Raw genomic sequence first — 18,374 nt, 5'->3', positions numbered from 1 at the left:
CATACCATTCACCTTTAAACATTTCAGTGTTCAGTGTAGCGTCCCCATAATTTTCTGTAAAGTTCATCTCTGTCCACTTGAGGGCATTTTGACCAGCCCCCAAAGCAGCTCTCCCGTGAAGCAGTAGGTGTGCTTTTAATGAGACTCCAAACCATTGCTCTTTTGCTTGTGGCTGTGACTGTCTATGTCAGTACAGAATCAAAGGCAGTTTTGTTGTATAATGAGGTCTATTGCTTCCTGCATGCCTGCTGGCCTTTGGCTTTCCCAAGCCTGAGTGTGTCTATGAATTGGAAAGAGAGTTTGATTCTCCTAGGGGTGACTGCTTCCTTGCTCTAGGCAGGACTCAGATTGCAGCAGGAGCTGAGAGATCAGCATGAGGGACTCACGCTGGACATAAGGCTGCACTGGGTCAACAGTCTTAGCAGTGCCAAAAGAGAGTATTTTCCTGTTTGGTATAGAGCCAGCACTCTGCCTATTTCTTTACTGATTCCTCAAGGAAGAAGAGCTTCTAGCAGGTTCTGCCATTTGCCCACTTCCATCACAACCTAATGGCTCTGTGACACCCCCCCCCCAACCAGGAATCTTGGAGATGTTGCAGCTTTGGATGGAGTGTAGCTGTGAATATAAGATAGACATCTTGTGGTGTCAAAACACCTTCCCTGGCTGCTTCTCAAGGATGCCCTGGCAAAGCCCAATCCTCCTGTTGCTCCAGAAAACAGGCCACCAGCCCTCTCTCTGTATCCAAGCAGAACAATCCTTTAGTTGGGGGAGGGGGTAAGGGAGGTGAGGGTAAGCAACACAGGAACTGATAGAGGGGAAGGAAGGTGGGAGCTGCAGACGGGGGTGGGGGGTGGGTTGGGGGGCGTTCTGTAGGTTTGCTGGTGGTTGTGGGAGAGCTCCAATCTCCATCCTGCCAGCATCTCCCAGTCCTTGGAGAGTAGGGCTTGGGATTCCTATCCCCGGGTTAGGTCAGTCCTGAAACCGCGGGTTTAAGAAGGGAGGGGTCAGAGAGGAACAGCATTGCTGGGCTTCTCGGCACCAGGACTATCAGATCCACCAGGTTCTGCCACCGCGCCGCCCATCCCCCGCCGCTCCCCAGGCTCCATCGCCCTCAGCCCCGCCAGGTCCGGACCGCGCCCCTGGCCCGGGCCTTAGCCAGCACCCTTACCTCTCCGCCCAGAGCGGTCGGCAGCGCTTGGGTCGAAGCCCAGCGCTGCCTGGCCGCGTGTGACAGCCTGGGAGGGGGAGGAGCGGGGGGTGGGGTGGGTGCAGGGAGGGATCGGGAGGCGGCGCCGAGCCGGAGCACCGCACGCTAGACTCCACTCGACGCTCAGCTGGAGCTACCGGAGCCTCTTGCCCCGAGGGAGATAGGTTAAAATGCGGCTGTCCGGGGGTTTGCTCGGAGCCGCGCGACCGCAAGGACCAAGATGCAGCTGCCAGCGACCAGCCGCGGGCGATGGGAGGCAGCTTCCGCTGGGGCTCGGCTGCGGCCGTGTCTGAACTACCGGGACAGCGCGCTTCACCCTGGGGAGCATCCCGGTCCCCCGGGACAGGACGCCCACCTTTTCCCTTTCCTACTTTCTCCGGAGACCCGGGCGAACCGTTCCGCTGGCTGGCTGATCTCTGGAACCGTTCTTCGAGCTCCGGTGCGGGGGGGATATGCCAGAATTTAGGAGTGATGTGACGCTCAGCCTCCTACCTCACCCAGGGAAGCAGGCTTCCTGAAGCCAGAGCCAGGAGGGGACCATGGGAGGGACACAAGTCAAATGGTGAGCTGAAGCCAATTTGGTTCTTGAGGTGGGGAAATGAGGGGAAGCAGGGCCAGGATGGGGTCCTGGTTGGCCCCTGACAAGAGATGATTGGGGGCGCTATTCTGTGAGGACAGGCTGCTGGTGTGGGATTAGCTCTACAAAATAGAGTGATTTTAGGAATTTGGAGCCGACTCGAGGCTCCACACACAGACCAAGCCTGTATGTCTGCTAATGGAGGCACTTAGAAGGGCGACAGGACTCTTCCTTTTCGTCTATTACCCATTTCAAAAATTGATGTAAGTCTAATTTAGCAATATCTTTGTTGGGGTTTGCTGGTATAATAAATTAATATTGGTGAGATAGTAGATTAAGAAATGTATATATAGGACCCATTTGTAATCAGCAGTTCTCTGACAAGATTATTATAGTTCTCAGAGCATTATGATGGTAAATAGAGATTACTTGTTTGTCAAATATTACTTTTAAGCTAGTTAGGGAGGAGCCCAAGTCTTACAATTAATTAGCATGAAGATACTTTTCTCTGACCTGAGGCTGAAGATTAAAAGCTCCTTCCTTTTCCAGGAAGGTGCTGCTGCCCTGACACACGCCTCAGGATTTTCCTCCCTCCGAGGTCCTTGATCTTGGTCATCTAATTTCCTAGTCTTACCTCCGTGGCCTTACCCTGGCAGTCTCATTTCAAGAAAAAGAAATGTTGTTTTCCTTTGGCTGCTCTGCCACTCCCCCGGTGGGGTTGGGTATCCAGACGGCCGCCTCCTTCTGCCCTTATATGGGAGGCAGCTCACTTGGAGGGGAGAGGTGGAACTGAGCATGCGTCTATGCTTTTAGGAAAGCGGTTTCTCAGCATCCTAGATCCCCACTATGCCCTCCCTCTGGTTTGTCCCGCACATCCCTCCTGCGGTCCAGCCAGATGCAGGCAGTGGGGCTTGTTATCCTTCTAGCACCTTGTCAGCTGAGGAAGAGGATCAGCTGACAAGGGCTTTGTGCGCCTGGATTCCCAGTTTTGTAAGTGGTAAATGCTGGGGTCTGGGCACTCATAAATCCCTTTTTATCAAGAACACAGCCCCTTTACAGCTTTTTGGCTGTGAATTCATGTTGAGCTGGAGGTCAGATTGCCTACATAGTGAAAATAGATAAAGAGAGTTCTAGAAAGCACTTAACATTTCTGAAAGCTACTTGCGGCCCCTCACTTGTCTCACCTGTTTGATCTATGCACCTATGGGTTTAGGTAAAGCAATGATCTGCAGTGGTGTGAAGCTTTAAAGTTTTTTTCTTCTAGTTTTTAAGAAAGAAGAGAGCATAGCACCAATTGAGATCCTCTCCACTAAAGTTGGTCAGCTCTGGAGACCTGTGAGACACTGGTCCACACACGGGGTTTGAAGTCTGGCTACTTCCGCTGTGCTTGTCTTTAATTTTTCTGTGGTTTCTGGGAAGAGGAAATGTTAACTCCTGCTTGTGGTTGTGAGGATTAGCCTGTGAGACTTCAGGGGCACATTAAGGGGGTCAGTGAGTCCTAGACGCTTCACTGTTGTCTGGGTGATGGATTTGGAAAGAATTCCTAAGAGGGGGCAGAGCCATAGTCTCCACAGCCCCTGAGATTGTGTTAGAGCTGATGTTCTCATAGTGTCTCGTGAGGAGAAAGGGCCCCGCAGACTCCTGATCCCTGAGATAATTAGCCTCATGCTCCCATCTTGTCTTGTCCATGGGAAGATTTAAAATCTGCTTCCTGGAAAAATCTCAGCAGTTCCTCCCAAAGGTACATCAGACCAGGAATTATTGAAAGGTGTCTCAAGATGATTTGAAACTAGGAAACTATGGCAAAGATAATAATTCTTCAGTTAGAGCTAATCAAGTAATCTTCGATTTGGCTGCCACTAGCAGGGTTTTCTCCTTTTGCCCTATTGCTCCTCCTATTTTAAAGAATGGTTTATTTTTATATGTATGATTGTTCTGTCTGCATTCTATGTCTGCGCACCACGTATGTGCCTGGTGCCTGTGAGGTCAGAAGAGGATGTCACATCCCCTAGAACTCGAGTTACAGATGGTTTTGAGCCACTATCTTGGTGCTAAGAACTGAACCTGGGTCCTCTGCCAAAGCAGTCAGTGCTCTTGCCCAGTCAGCTGCCTTTCCAGTCTGCACTCTTCTTATATTCTGCTCACCTGTGGATGAATTCCTGCCCTTCTGCCCATCCTGATGTCGCATCCACTCCAGCCGTCTCTTTCCCAAACTGGTCCTCTTGGGATTAGCTAAGAGATGATCTCTGGTTACTTGTCAGAGACGCAGATTATTGGAAATATGATTTTGACCCAGCACCAAAAGTAATGGAGCACAAGCATCACCCTGTCAGTGTGGGTCTGCGAACTGATAGTGGCGGATACACACGATTCTTAAAAAACGATTTGTTGCCTATTCTGGTAACTCTCATTTAATCACGTATGCTTAAAGGCAGTCTTACTATAGAAAAGACTCCCTAGGGCGTAGGAGAAATGGCTCCGTGGTAAAGAGTGATTCCTGCTCTTCTAGAGGCCCCAGGTTCAGTTCCCAGTGCCCACCTTGAATTGCTCACAACTTCTGAAACTCCAGGTCCAGGGAACTCAACACTGTTCTGGTTTCTACAGGCATCTGCATTCACATGCACACCCCTACTGCACTCCCCACCCACTGCACACATACACACACTCACTGCACACACACACACACCCATATATATAATTACATATAATTAAAAATAAGATCTTTAAATGACATGAAAAACAAAAATGCTTGAAAGGACTAGTTTTTTTTTTTAATTTATTCATTCAACATTTATTTCATTTGTTCTAATTGTGAGCTAGGAATCATGTTAGGCATGGTGTAAATAATACAGCTCTGAGATGAGCTGTGAAAACCGTCTTCTGTATACCGGTTCGTAATGATTGCTTCTCTTCTCTTTTGTTTGATCACAGTCTGACTTCACCCAGTCCAATCCACAGTGCAAAGAGCGAATCCATTATAACCCAGTCAGAGGAAAAGGCCGATTTTGTGATTATTCCCTCTGAAGGAATAGAGAACAGAACAGGTACCGCCCGCCCGCCCGCCTGCCTGCCTGCCCGCCTGCCTGCCTGCCTGGGTTGTTTCAGGGGAGCTTTTTAAAGCCTGAAGTCTTTAGTGTGTCTGACTACTAAGCCTCCTGACCATGTCTGTCTTCACTGTCCGTGAATGGAGCATCAGCTCCAGCGGGCTCTAATGCCTTTGAGCCAATTAATGTAGTTATCCTCTTACAGAACATCAGTTCTGGTATTAGGCTGTCAGAAGAGCTCACACCAGCCTCACGGAGCCTCACGGAGCTGGCTACCTACAAATTAGATAAATGGCATTGGAGCAGTCAGAAGCCTTGTCAGTCAGAAGCCTTTTTTGTGTAAATAGCTCTATTATGCCCATATCATGAAGATAATTCTGGTGCTTCGCTGACTTAGGTTGGAGTCAGGAATACATAGTTTGAACCAAAATGCCAGCGAACATGCAACAGAGTACAGGGCTTAGTATGAGGGCTAGCTACAAAAGAACCACAGAGTTCTCTTTGTTTGAACTTCTGAGTCTGCCTCAAGTATCTTTTTCTTTTCCCCCTACTTAAACACGAAAAGAAACTCGGATAAAGCAAAGTGCAAGCGTTGGGTTGAGGCCCACTTGTAATGAAACTGAACCCTGCAAAACAAGAACTGAAATGAAAGTCTTCTCTGCTTGCCGAACATTTGTACCAGTTGTAGCCTTGTAGGGTGGGGTGTCACACTCTCAGCACCTAGGAGATGGAGACGGGTGGGTCACAAATTTGGGGCCAACTAGTCTACTAGTGAGTTCTAAGCCAACCTGGACTATCCTGGGACCCTGTCTCAAAGACCAAGAGTCACCCACAGAGTCAAACTCTTAAGGCCATGAAGAGGGAGGAGAGCAGTATTTATTGAGTACCTGCACTGTTAGATACTGCTGAGTCCTTTGTGCTTTACTCCTTAATCTTTACATTAAATTTTTTTTGTTTGTTTTTGTTTTTATTTATTTATTTTTTGAGACAGGATCTCTCTGTGTAACAGAGCCCTGGCTGTCCTATACTTGGATTTGTAGACCAGTCTGGCCTTGAACTCACAGAGATCTGCCTGCCTCTGCCTCCCTAGAGTTGGGACTAAAGGTGTACGTTAACATCTTTAATCCTAAACCCAGATGATTACTGTGCACTTCTTAGCAGTAAATAAGCTCACTGAAGGGCTCACCCCCTCTACTCCACAGTGCATGTAAGTGGTGATGCCTGTAAGTAGTGCAGAGCAGACAGGGACGCTGGAGCAAAGAGGTCTTTTTGGTTTTTTGAGTTTTTTCTTCTTTTTTTGTTTTTTGTTTCTGTTTCTTTTTTAATTATTAATAATTTTATTTGTTTACATTTCAAATGTCATCCCTTTCCCCATCTCCCACCCTATACCCTTCCCCTTTGCTGCTAAGGGGGTGCTCCTCTACCCACCCAACCACTCCCTCCTCACCCCTTTAGAATCTCCCTTCTCTGGGGTTCAACGAGGTCTTAAAGGCCAGGAAATAAACTGGGGAGTGATATTCAAGTTTTGTGAGCACGCTTTGCTAATTTTTCTCAGGATTGACTCACACGGTGTTGTGTGAAAAGGACTTAGTTATGACTCAAGGGGTGAAAGGAATAGGATTGTCTTAGTTAGGGTGCTAGGGTCTTAGTTCACCCCTCTGATAAAAACAAAAACCCCACCACTACCAAAAATGGTTTGGGGAGGAAAGGGTTAATTTGGCTTGAAAATTATAGTCGGTTATGAGGGGAAGCCAAGTCTGACTCTGGACGTTAATTCCAGAGTTGGGGGTTTGTGTGCTGTAACAGGTCTCTGTGGCAGGAGCCCTGCTGCTTCCTACAGTGCCTTCCTGAGCCGGGTACCTCAGTTAACAACCAGTTCTTTGTGCCTCACAACCCCACCTAGTGGAGAGCCAGTGCGTCTGTGCAGACGGGTTCAGAAGGCAGGTGACCTGAACCTCTGAAGTACACTGCGCTCTGCCTGCCTGTCTGCCGGAAATCGTTCTTCATCATGAACTACGGTCCCACCTTTCGTTTTGCAGACGAGACAGGCTCTCCATTATCCCGAGACTGGAGGCCGGGGAGCCCAGGAACCTACCTGGAAGCCACATGGGAAGAACAGCTGTTGGAGCAACAAGAACACTTGGAAAAAGAAATGGAGGAAGCCAAGAAAATGATTTCAGGACTACAGGTAGCCCTCTCCTTCACAGTTTGTTCTCAGTGCCCTAGCTAATTATTCCTTTTAAGTTGGTAGTATCCGTTTGCAAAGGAAAAAAACCACACACACCTGGTTTTAGCTGTGTGAGTTGTAGCAAAGAGTGAAAAGTGCCTGTCGTGAATGTTTTAAGTGGACTTTGGGACCCTTGTTTACTGTCCAGCTGTTAGGATTTGTGGACGCTCCACAGGGAGCTCTGACTGACTCCCGCTGGGTAGGTGGGTGTCTTTTATGCACTCCCCGACCTGCAACTGCAGCTTCTAGCAGAGACTGTCACCCAGGAATTCTGCAGCAGACGGGGAAGAAGGTAGCAATGCCACCAGGTTTCCATTTGTGTCTGGCTGAGGGACTTGGCTGCCTACTAACACCAACACCTGATGCCAAGGCCAGTGCTGTGGTAGCAGAGGTTTGCCGTGGACAAACAGCCCTTCGTTTGTTTCTATACCTGTGCTATCGGCTAGGGAAATCTCCCCCAGACACTGGCTGACCCACTTGACATAAGAGCCCACCGTGACCCCCTCGACCCTCTGTCCCTTTTCCGATTGGCTCTGGAGGAGCCCTGATAGTGTGCTGATGACCCTGACTTTGCCTAGGAATATTCCATTCTGTTTGTGCTGGGAACTGCACCGGTTTTGAATTGTGAAATATTTATGGACACATAAACAAAGCCCACATTATGCGTGAGGCTCTGGCGGGTGGTGGAGGGCGTGCTCCCAGTCAGTGACAGGGTGGGTACACAAAGGGTTCCTCAAGAAAAAGGAGATTGGTGCTTCTGTAAAATGATTTGCATAATGTATGCCCCAGGAACCCAGGCCGATTGGAGGAAGGCTTACATCCTAAACATTCCTGAAGTTTATGGTGTCTGCTTCTTGCTCTGTGTTTAAAAAGCATTCTGTTGGATCCCTTTCTGCAACTCCAGTAATAAGTACTTAATGATTTACTCTTGTTTTAATAAGAAGTGTTCCGTGAATCCGGGGGTGGAGTTACTTAACCAGGTTTTTCTCCCCTGAAATAATTTGCATTATTTGAGCAAGGCATGTATAACTATCGGTTTGGCTCTGTTTGAGTCGTGTTCCTTAGATTACGAGAAATTCAGTGACTGATGAAACAGAAATAACAAAAAAGAAAGAAAGTTGACAAACAGAAAGGCAATGGCCTAACTTTTCCTCCCAACGGAGGAGTCGTAAGTCACTGCCACTCTGTGATGCTGAGGATCCAGTGACACTGAGGAGCACAAAAGGGCTCGCAGTGTCCACCAACTCCTCAGCTCCTTCAGCGATGAGGAGTTGTGACTTACTAGTCTGCCATCGTTAGAGACTACTGAGCAGTCGCCCCCAGGCTTACTGCTTTCACAGCGTCTCCGATTCTGCGGTTCCCTGCAGCCTGAGGCACTGTGCCTGCTCGCCCACCCCTCTCCCCAGGATTCCATGGGAAAACCAAGTTCATTTGATTTTCTCAAACATTATCGTCAGTCTTTAGTAGAGAAACCATTGACTGAATTTTAAACATTCTCCATCAACACATCTGATGAATTTGCATTCTATTTATTCAGACAGGTTGTATTTTTCCTCTGAAGCTGTCTTTCAAGTTGAAACAAAACTCTGACAAGGAGAACACAGTTACAGTTTCCCACCCTTAAGTCACCTGATAACATCTCATAATACCTCCCCGAGCAGGCAGATCTAAATTCAGGGTCCTAAAGTATATCAGAAAGCTGCTCTAGGAATAAGATTCTGGTGAGATGGCCCCACAGGCAAAGCCATGGACTGCCAAGACTGAGAACACACACACACACACACACACACACACACACACACACACACACACACACACACACACTCACACTCTCACACACGGAGGGAGGGAGGGAGGGAGGGAGGGAGGGAGGGAGAGGGGAGACGAGACACAACAGAAAGATGGCTTGTCTGGGAAGAGCGTGTACTGCTCTTATGGAACCTGAGTTCACGCCCCAGCACCCACGTCAGGCAGTGACTGTACCTATCTCTAGGCTATCCAACACCCTCTTCTGGTGTCTGTGGGCGCTGAAGTCACATGCGGAAATCCACACAGAGACATTAAAAATAAAAATAAACTGTAACAGAACAAGATGCTACGTGCAGGCAGAGGCAGATAGATCTCTCTCAGTTTGAGGCCAGTGAATTCCAGATCAGCCAAGGCTACATAGTGAGGACTTACCTAGAATCAATCAATAATAAAAATAAATTTCAAAGTAAATTTTGAAGGAAAGGAATGAGATTACAAACTGTTAATGCAATGTTAGGCATGGGTTCTTGAGAGAGGCAATGTACCAAAGCCTGAGATTCCTGAGCTTCTGGGTATATCTGCCCCCTTTCCTACTCACTAATGCCCTAATGAAAAACAGCCTGGTGTTGAAATGAATGAGGCCATCTCTGTAAAGCTCTTTCTTCTATTCATGTTGCCTCAGGGGGTGAAATGCAGAACTATTAAAACAAACAAACAAAAAGCAAATAGTCCCCAGACCCTGTTTTTCAATGGATTTCAGACAGTTCATTGTAATATACTGTAATCTCTCAGCCAGGAAAATTCCACATGATTTTTAGATCCCCCTTCAGCTGGTAGAACTATATGTGAGCAGTTTGAATTTGAAATGCATTTGGACACTTCCAAAGGGAAGGTTTGTTATTAGTTCTCCTGAGTCTAGGATCCTCAGAGCAGAGGGTCCGTGTATCCAGAGAGATAAAAGCGATCCATGGGGTTGGGCATGTAACTTAGTCGGTACAATGCCTCTGTAGCTCGCACGGAGTTCTAGGTCTCATCATATTGCTATGTAAACTAGGCATAGATGCTTGAAATCCCCACACATGGGAGGTAGAGACAGGAGGATCAGAGGTTCAAAGCCACCCTCTGCTATTCAAGGCCATTATGGGACACATGAGACTCTTTAAACTTGGGGGGAGGGGCCTATGGAGGGAGCAGTGTGTCATCAGGGCCATTGGAAACAGGCAGAGGTTATTTATCGGCTGGCTTCCTCCAGAAACGTGTTTTTTTATCCGATGATTTGTATTTGTGGTGAACTTACCAAGCCTAACTCTAGACCGAATCAGGTGGCAGGGAATTCAGTTTTTTCCTCTCTTTGTGGTTTATCCAGGCCTTGCTACTCAATGGCTCTCTCCCGGAGGATGAACAGGAAAGACCGGTGGCCCTCTGTGAACCAGGAGTCAATCCCGAGGAACAGCTGGTAAACTCCATGTCTGGCTGGGTACTAGGCCTGGCTGTTCTCACACCTGACCTCACCTCCTTGAAGTCCTCTCTCCTGATGCCTAGAGTTTGTTTGCATTCTTGGTTACTCCTTCCTGGTTTCCCTGTTGCTTTAATCAGCAGACGTCCAGAAAGTGCTGACTGTGAGTCAGACACCAGGCCACGGTGCTAGAGATATGGTAATGACCGAAGAAGCCTATGGCCCTACTGCCCTTCAGGTTATGGCCTGTTCCCCCGAAACTTTCCTTTTCTCTTTGTCATAATGTGGATCTCCTCGGCATTCCTGTCTGGTCCTCATCAGTCTTACAGTGACTGGGCAGTGCCATCTGCCTTCCGTGTTTTCACTCACTCTGTACCTGCTTCTCATAGATGGATTTCCAGTTCAGGTCTCTACAGAGTTGTAGAGCTGTGTGTGCAGGACAAAGCTTCTCATTCATCGGTGCTCAGTGGCAGTGGGTCCTCGGCTAAGTGTTTCTGTCCTCTACTTAGCCACTGACCCTTTGTCTCCTGCTTGTGCTCATATCTCCTCGTTTACTCGGATGCTCCAAACAGAAACCTGAATACCATCCCTGAGTTCTTTCTCCTCCTCCTCTCATATCCACTGTCTCCATTTTCTTAGTTTGGGCCCTCATTCATCCAGCATCCCAGCAGCCTCGAGACGGGTTTTCCTGAATCGAGATTCTCCTAACTTCTGCTTGCCCATTTTCAATGAAATTATAGGAATAATTTAAGGATTATTTTGTCTTCCCTCTGTATAAACTTTTTTATTGATGGAGCTGGAAAGATGGCTCGGCAGTTAAGAGCACTTAACTGGAGTTAAATTCCCAGCGCCCATGTCAGGTGGCTCCCTGCAGCTCTAAGGGATCTTTTGCCTCTGGCCTCCAAGGCTCCTGTACTCAGCAAGCACATACCCATGGGCACACACGCAGGTACACATACAAATAATAAACATAAATATCTTGTAAATACCATTGTGTTAATTCCCCACTGTCTTCCTCGGCCCTTCATGGTCTGACTCCCATTGTCCTCCTCAGCTTCAGCTCCTCTTTCCCCATTCCATCGGCTCCTTCCAGGACACTTGCCGTAAGCTTCATCCGTATTGTCTTATGTCATGCAATGGAGCATTTGCTTGTATGAAGAGGGCATGTGTTCCCCTGATGGGAGTGGCGTCTGGTAGGTGCCCAGTGAGTGTTTGTTGACTGACAGCCAGTGAACTTTAGTACTGACGCATGGCCGTCTCTTGTCTTGTGTTCAGATTATAATCCGAAGCCGTCTGGATCAAAGTATGGAGGAGAATCAGGACCTTAAGGTAGGATATGACGTGTACATTTTCCCCTTTGAAAATAATTGTCGGGGTTGGGGATTTAGCTCAGTGGTAGAGCGCTTGCCTAGGAAGCGCAAGGCCCTGGGTTCGGTCCCCAGCTCCGAAAAAAAGAACCAAAAAAAAAAAAAAAAAAAAAAGAAAATAATTGTGGGGACGGAATGTGCCAGCTTTGGGACATTCTAGAGAGGGGTAGGCATGCGGTGCCAGGGGCTACCTGAACCTTATCCGTGTCATGTCTATCTTTGGAGGAGAGAGACACATCTGACCTGTTTGTCGCTCATGACAACCTTTTTATTTTATTTATTTATTTTTTTTTTATAAATATGTTTGACTTTTTTTTTTTTTTTTCAGAGCTGGGGACGAAACAGGGCCTTGCGCTTGCTAGGCAAGCAGCTACCACTGAGCTAAATCCTATATATAAGTACACTGTAGCTGTCTTCAGACACACCAGAAGAGGGCATCAGATCTCTTTACAGATGGTTGTGAGCCACCATGTGGTTGCTGGGAATTGAACTCATGACCTCTGGAAGAGCAGTCAGTGCTCTTAACCGCTGAGCCATCTCTCCAGCCCATGACAACCTTTTTAATCTTAAACCTACATAGTAGTTATCTATCCTATTTTGGGGTATATCTTTCTGTAAGTTTGAAATTTTTCTAGATCCCTTTTTTAATTGAGAGAAAAAGATGACTCTACACTGGGCATTGTGGTACATAAATTAGAGTCTAACCTGGTCTACATACTGAGTTCCAGGCTAACCAGAATTGCATAATGAGAACCTGCCTCAAAAAGGGGGGAGAGTGTCTAATATTAGTGTGGTTCTTTTTTATGAACATTTTCTGGAGTTCTTCTAGGTCAGTGGTAGAGCATTGTGACTGAACACGTCTCCCCAGACAAATGCCTGTGCGCATGTGTACACACTTAGACTTGTGTTTTTGATAACGTTTGATCCCATCTGTTGCAGGCCAGGGTAAGAATCCCATTTTAGATCAGCTACTTATGAATCTTTTATGTGACACAAGAGGAAGAGACCCAAGTCTCGGTAACAGGCATTGCTTCTCTCAAATCTCTATTTTTAGTTGCATCCATATATATGGAAATTCAATTACTCAATTTCTCATTATAAAGCCAAGTTCATTTTTGTTTGGACCACAAAGAACAATAGCCTCAGTCAAAAAAAAAAAAAAAAAAAAAAAAAAAAAAAAAAAAAAAAAAAGACAATAGCCTTTTGGAGAATCAGAAGTATGCCAACCCTTTACTGAAGTTAAATAAAATCAAAATAAAGTATTGGGCAGCAGAAGAGATAAGCAGACCACAGATTTGGACGGAGGTTCAGATGCTCTTATCCCGTCCTCCTCTTAACAAGGATTGCTGCATGTGGAAAGCCTGTGTGGCTGGAGGGGTGCCTTCTCCCTGCCTGGGCATCTCAGCACTGGGTACCCGGAGGACAGAGGGTCAGTCTTTACTGCTTACAGGACTGGATCTGCTTTGTACCTCAGCTGATGGGTTAATCTTCATGGATTGGCCAACTGGGTTTTGTCTTCTTGCTGACAGAATGAGGTAATGCTTATGAAGCAACTCAGAAGCCACCATCTGATCTCACTATGCTTGGTTTGTAGAAAGAACTGCTGAAATGCAAACAAGAAGCCAGAAACTTACAGGGGATAAAGGTAAAATGAAGACATTGAATTCTTTCCTTCTGTCTTTTTAGGTTTATTTTTTGTAAGCCTCTGTGAGGTAATGTGCTCTATTAGTGAGTATTGAGAGCATCAGGCACCCTTGGGACTGTTGGGATTTTGCTAGGGCTCTTTTACAGGCTTGGTGCTGGGGGTATGGAAAGGGCTTTGTGGTGGGTAGCGAGACAGGCTGAGGAAGATATCTTTGTTTTGCTGAGACTCATGTCTCCTACTTGTGACTCATGGTGCTGTCACTTGCCTCTGGGCCACCTTGATTTGCTCTTTGTGAAACACTCTCAGTTTTAAAAATGTCCTTTTTAGGAAAAAAGAAAAAGGAACCATGTTGGAGTGGTTAATAATATTCAAATGGTTTAAAAGCACCGGGGAAGTTCTTCTACTAGTTCTGCCCCACCCCACCCCCAACCTACCACTGTCACCACAACCTGTTTTCCCTGCTTGAGGCAACGTAGCAGTTATCCAGTATTCTAGTTAACTTTCTCCTGCTTTTCAACCTGAGTAACAGTATACTTCGAAGACAGCTGAGCCCTGTGCTGCTTTACTTAGCTGTGTGTTTGGGAGTAAAAACCATTTTAGGGTTTCTTTACACTTGCATAATGTTCTTCTTTATAATTGTTTTATGTGTGTGGGTGTTTTCCCTGCATGTATGTCTGCACCACGTGCATGTCTGGTAACCAAAGAGACAGAAGCGGGTGTTGAGTCTCCTGGAACTGGAGTTACAGATGGTTGTGAGCCTCCATGTGGGTGCTGGGAATTGGACTCAGGTCCTTTGGAAGAGCAGCCAGTCCACTTAATGACTAAGCCATCTCTTTGGCCCCCATAATAGTCGTGTGTGTGTGTGTGTGTGTGTGTGTGTGTGTGTGTGTGTGTGTGTGTGTAATTAAATATGTATTTACTCATTCTCCTGTTGGTGGTATTTTAGACTAGCTGCTTTGGGGGAACTATTTTGCTGGTATATACAATGCTTGTGCTAATAACCTTGAATATATGTTATTCACTCATAACATCCAAATCTTCATCTAAAGCTTCTACTGTTCCCCTCTTTCTTGCACATACCTTCATTGGCTAGCCAAGCCTAACTAAGTAACACTTTCCAAAGCATATTTAGTAACCTACTGAAGTATTTCAAAATAGAAATGTGCCCTTTGGTTGATTAAGTTTGAGAAATTTCTGATAGGCTTGAAGATTCATTGCAAATAATTTCACATTAAAAGACCTCAGAAAGTGATTGCTCTGGGCTCGGAGACATTGCTCAGTGGGTGAGAAAGTATACTGCTTTTACAGAGAGCATGAGCTCGACAGACAGACAGACACATGCAGAGACCACACAGACACACAGACATACAAATACACACAGACACACAGGATACATACACACACACACACACACACACGCATGCACTCACACAAATACACAGGCACACAGATAAATATAAAATCTTTGGAAATTGAAGCTATTGCCCTGAACACATTTAGGATAACTGAGTGTAACAGCTCCTCTTTCCCTAAGTCACTCACTAACACACATGCTGTTGGTGCACTTGGAATGTCCAGGATACAGTGCCGGGCATATCTTAGTTTGCCTCTGTCATGTACTGTCCTGTCAGCTGGATAATTTAAAATGGGTTTCCTATGGGGCCTGTGGTCCCACCATTTTGGAGGCTAAGATAAGAGGATCATGAATTCAAGGCCAGGCTATCCTGCCTAAAGCAGTGGTCCTCAACCTGATCATCACCCCTTTGGGGTTTGCAGGGGTTGCATATTAGATATCCTAAATATCAGATATTTACATTAGTGTGGTTATAAAGTAGCAACAAAAGTGATTTTATGGTTGGTTGTCACCACAACATGAGGAACTTTATTAAAGTGTCAGAGCATTAGGAAGGTTGAGAACCACTGCTCTAGGGGTTGGGGATTTAGCTCAGTGGTAGAGCGCTTGCCTAGCAAGCACAAGGCCCTGGGTTCGGTCCCCAGCTCTGAAAAGAAAAAAAAAAAAAAAAGAAAAGAGAACTACTGCTCTAGGACATGGGGACTGGACAGAGAGAGGAGGAAAAGGCTCTGAGTCAGGTGGAGAATTTATATACCCAAGAGGTAGACGAGGAAACTAGGAGGGAGGAGGAGGAAGATCACACGTTCAAGGACAGCGCCTCCAAGTAGGAAGTCATGGGCATTTAATATAAAGCTAGGTCTGTCTGTCTCAGAAGCTACTCCTTGTCTGAATAGTACACCCGTGATGCCAGGCATGTATGTAGGCGAGTGAGGGAAAGCCAAGTTTCTCACAGTAGGACCATGCGTGATTCTCCTCATAGATAATGGTGTCTTGAAGAGGAGGGAACAATCTTTGCCCAGGTCCTTGTGGAGAGGCCCTTGTTGTTTCCTGTCTTCTCCCAGTTTGCCAGTGCAATCAATGCTCCACACACCGTGGAGGGGTCAGTAACATGTACCATCTGGCTGTGTGATGGGTGGAGTCAAATAGTGTCCTTATTCTCCCAGGATGCCTTGCAGCAGAGGTTGACTCAGCAGGACACATCCGTTCTTCAGCTCAAGCAAGAGCTGCTGAGGGCAAATATGGATAAGGATGAGCTGCACAACCAGAATGTGAGTTAAATGTGTGACCTTTGACCTCAGAGAACCCATTAGTCAAGTGGGATGGTGCATGAGCTGCCCTTGTAATCTCTCTTAGTTTGTTCCTGGGGTGCCTTCTTTCCATGTCTGTAGTTATTTTTATTCCCATAAGACTCATTTCTGGTCTTAGGCCACAGCACCTAAGTCTACAGCACCCTGGATGGTCCTTGACTCAGCTTGGAGAACACTAAGGCCTAATTGTGTTAGTACAGTCTGCTTATTTTGTTAAAGACGCGTGGGGCTGGCGTATGTTTTTGTCAAGGCCTACCCTCCAAGTGCTGTATACTGTAACTGTCTGTTAAATCTGGTTACCAAGTGGCTGGTTTCCCTGAGGGTCTGTGCATAATACCTACACGCCACTGAATTCTTTTTTTGCCTTGCAGGTGGATCTGCAGAGGAAGCTAGACGAGAGGAACCGGCTCTTAGGAGAATATAAAGTAAGAAATACCCTCCAGGTGACTTTTGTGAATAGCTCCTGTTAGCTGGTGCTCAAAGAACACTTTTGTATTCAGCTCCGTCTTTGCTCTCGGGTAGGAAATCTTTCCATTAGCCCCGAAGCAGCGTAGATAGCAAAGCTCTGGAAAGGAGCACAGCACGGGAGCCTGGCAACAGCCAGTGGCAGGCCCGCCCATAGCAGCTCTCCCATAGGCAGTTTGCTCCCTCTTTGTCTTTCTAAGAATCCTGGCACCACGTGAGACTGTTACAGTGTGGAAAGCCTCCTGGGTACAGAATGAAGAAATGTGTACCCAGGGGCTCTTTTAGGTTGCATTACAAGGGTGTGAACCCCTTGATATCCTTGGGTTTGCCTTGATATTCTTTGCGGTTCTCTTTTGCAGAAAGAGCTGGGACAGAAGGACCGCCTTCTTCAACAGCAGCAGGCCAAGTTGGAAGATGCTCTTCGGAAACTCTCAGACGCCAGTTACCAGCAGGTCAGGATGCATCAGCCACTGGCCTGCCTGGCCCTCTGACCTGAAGGAAACACTTTCCTGATTTGATCTGTTTTCAGGTGGATCTAGAACGGGAGCTAGAGCAAAAAGATGTCCTTCTGGCTCACCGCATGAAAGGAGACACAGATGAGGTAACCGAGAACGCTAGGATTCTCCCCAGAGTGGGCACTGACTGCGGGCAGGCTCCAGGCCCCGGGCATGTGGCTCAGTGGTAGAGCCCTTGCCTGGTCTGCTCAACATTTCAGGTTCCCTCTCCATCACCCAGGCCACAGGGTCAGGGTGGTACTTAGCTTCTAACACTTAGAAATGAAATGTGAAAGTGACAGTGACCCTCTCTGTTGAGTATTGAACTGTGTAAGCAACTGACTACAGTCTTACTAGGCCACTTAACACAGAGTCGGATTTAAGATGCATTTGCTCTGCATTCTTGGTTGCTTAAAGAAAAGAAGGCTAGAGTACCAGGGGCTTCTAGGCCAAGGTTGCCATATCATTCATTCTGATTCACGATGACCAAATATCAACTGCGGCCTTGATACAGCAGTGGGGAAAAGGAGACCACATCTTCATCTCTCTCTCTCTCTCTCTCTCTCTCTCTCTCTCTCTCTCTCTCTCTCTCTCTCTCTGTGTGTGTGTGTGTGTGTGTGTGTGTGTGTGTGACTCTCTAATTCCCATGTCACTGTGGAGGGTGTGGTTTACACGTGCTCATTTCAGCTGGCTTTGCATGTGGGTTCTCAGGATCAGACTCCAGTTTTCAGGTTTGCTGCACTTTTCCTCACTGAGCCCTGTCCTCAGCCCCCACACAACACTTTCGATGTAAGTAGGAAACCGTTATGTAATTATATGCTACACCAGAAAGTGAGGAAGCTAAAGGAAGAGGTGCCTTGGTTTGGAATTCTCCTGTTAACAACCTTTGTTTCTTCTTGATGCTCTAGGTGACAAATTACAACAGTCACAGCTCTCAGCGCAATGGCTTTGTCCTTCCGGTGGCAGGGAGAGCCGCCACTACTGCCACCCACAGAGGGGTAGGTTCCTAGGACTAGAGAACCAGCTGAAGCGAGAGCAATGCCCCAGGCATCACTAGCCGCTAAGCTTTAAATATCCCAGGCCTTTGATTACATGTGCAAGGGCGTTTTCACGTGTGAGGCATTTAGTACCCAAATTTTTAAAAATTAAGCATTACCTAGTGGGTACTTGAGGCAGATTTTCCTCCATAGAACTCAGGCTTCTATCCTAGGAACTTTCCCTTTAATCCTCTTTAGCTCAGTGGCTGGGATGGGGATAGAAATATGACATTGTACCGTGCCACCTGCACTTTCCTTTCAGCCACAGAGCAGTGACCTCCAGCTCGTCCGAGATGCTCTCCGCAGCCTGCGAAACAGCTTCAGTGGTCACGACCCTCAGCATCACACCATTGACAGCCTGGAGCAGGGAATCTCCAGCCTCATAGAGCGTCTGCATGTCATAGAGACACAGAAGAAACAGGAAAGGAAGGTAATACTGCTTGCC

At 46.9% G+C, this 18,374-nt stretch overlaps 1 protein-coding gene across 4 annotated transcripts in view; it reads left to right on the top strand.

Annotated features, from left to right (window-relative positions):
* Dixdc1 (DIX domain containing 1) overlaps nucleotides 1-18,374 on the top strand; it is a 69,519-nt gene that overhangs the window by 36,494 nt on the left and 14,651 nt on the right. For 3 of the 4 annotated variants that reach the window (XM_032909234.1, XM_032909233.1, XM_032909235.1), the window contains 11 exons: nucleotides 4,716-4,828; nucleotides 6,868-7,016; nucleotides 10,171-10,260; nucleotides 11,536-11,589; nucleotides 13,222-13,272; nucleotides 15,790-15,894; nucleotides 16,305-16,358; nucleotides 16,758-16,850; nucleotides 16,928-16,999; nucleotides 17,801-17,890; nucleotides 18,192-18,359. In XM_032909234.1, coding sequence (XP_032765125.1) covers nucleotides 4,716-4,828; nucleotides 6,868-7,016; nucleotides 10,171-10,260; nucleotides 11,536-11,589; nucleotides 13,222-13,272; nucleotides 15,790-15,894; nucleotides 16,305-16,358; nucleotides 16,758-16,850; nucleotides 16,928-16,999; nucleotides 17,801-17,890; nucleotides 18,192-18,359 — 1,039 coding nt within the window. Of the gene's footprint in view, nucleotides 1-1,324; nucleotides 1,770-4,715; nucleotides 4,829-6,867; nucleotides 7,017-10,170; nucleotides 10,261-11,535; nucleotides 11,590-13,221; nucleotides 13,273-15,789; nucleotides 15,895-16,304; nucleotides 16,359-16,757; nucleotides 16,851-16,927; nucleotides 17,000-17,800; nucleotides 17,891-18,191; nucleotides 18,360-18,374 lie in introns of those variants that run through there. The other variant, XM_032909237.1, reaches the window with a different exon arrangement.

Source organism: Rattus rattus, chromosome 8 (assembly GCF_011064425.1).
Source record: "Rattus rattus isolate New Zealand chromosome 8, Rrattus_CSIRO_v1, whole genome shotgun sequence".
NCBI classification, from domain to species: domain Eukaryota; kingdom Metazoa; phylum Chordata; class Mammalia; order Rodentia; family Muridae; genus Rattus; species Rattus rattus.
The sequence above is the reverse complement of the archived record's forward strand: the minus strand, read 5'-3'. Positions and strand labels throughout refer to the sequence as shown.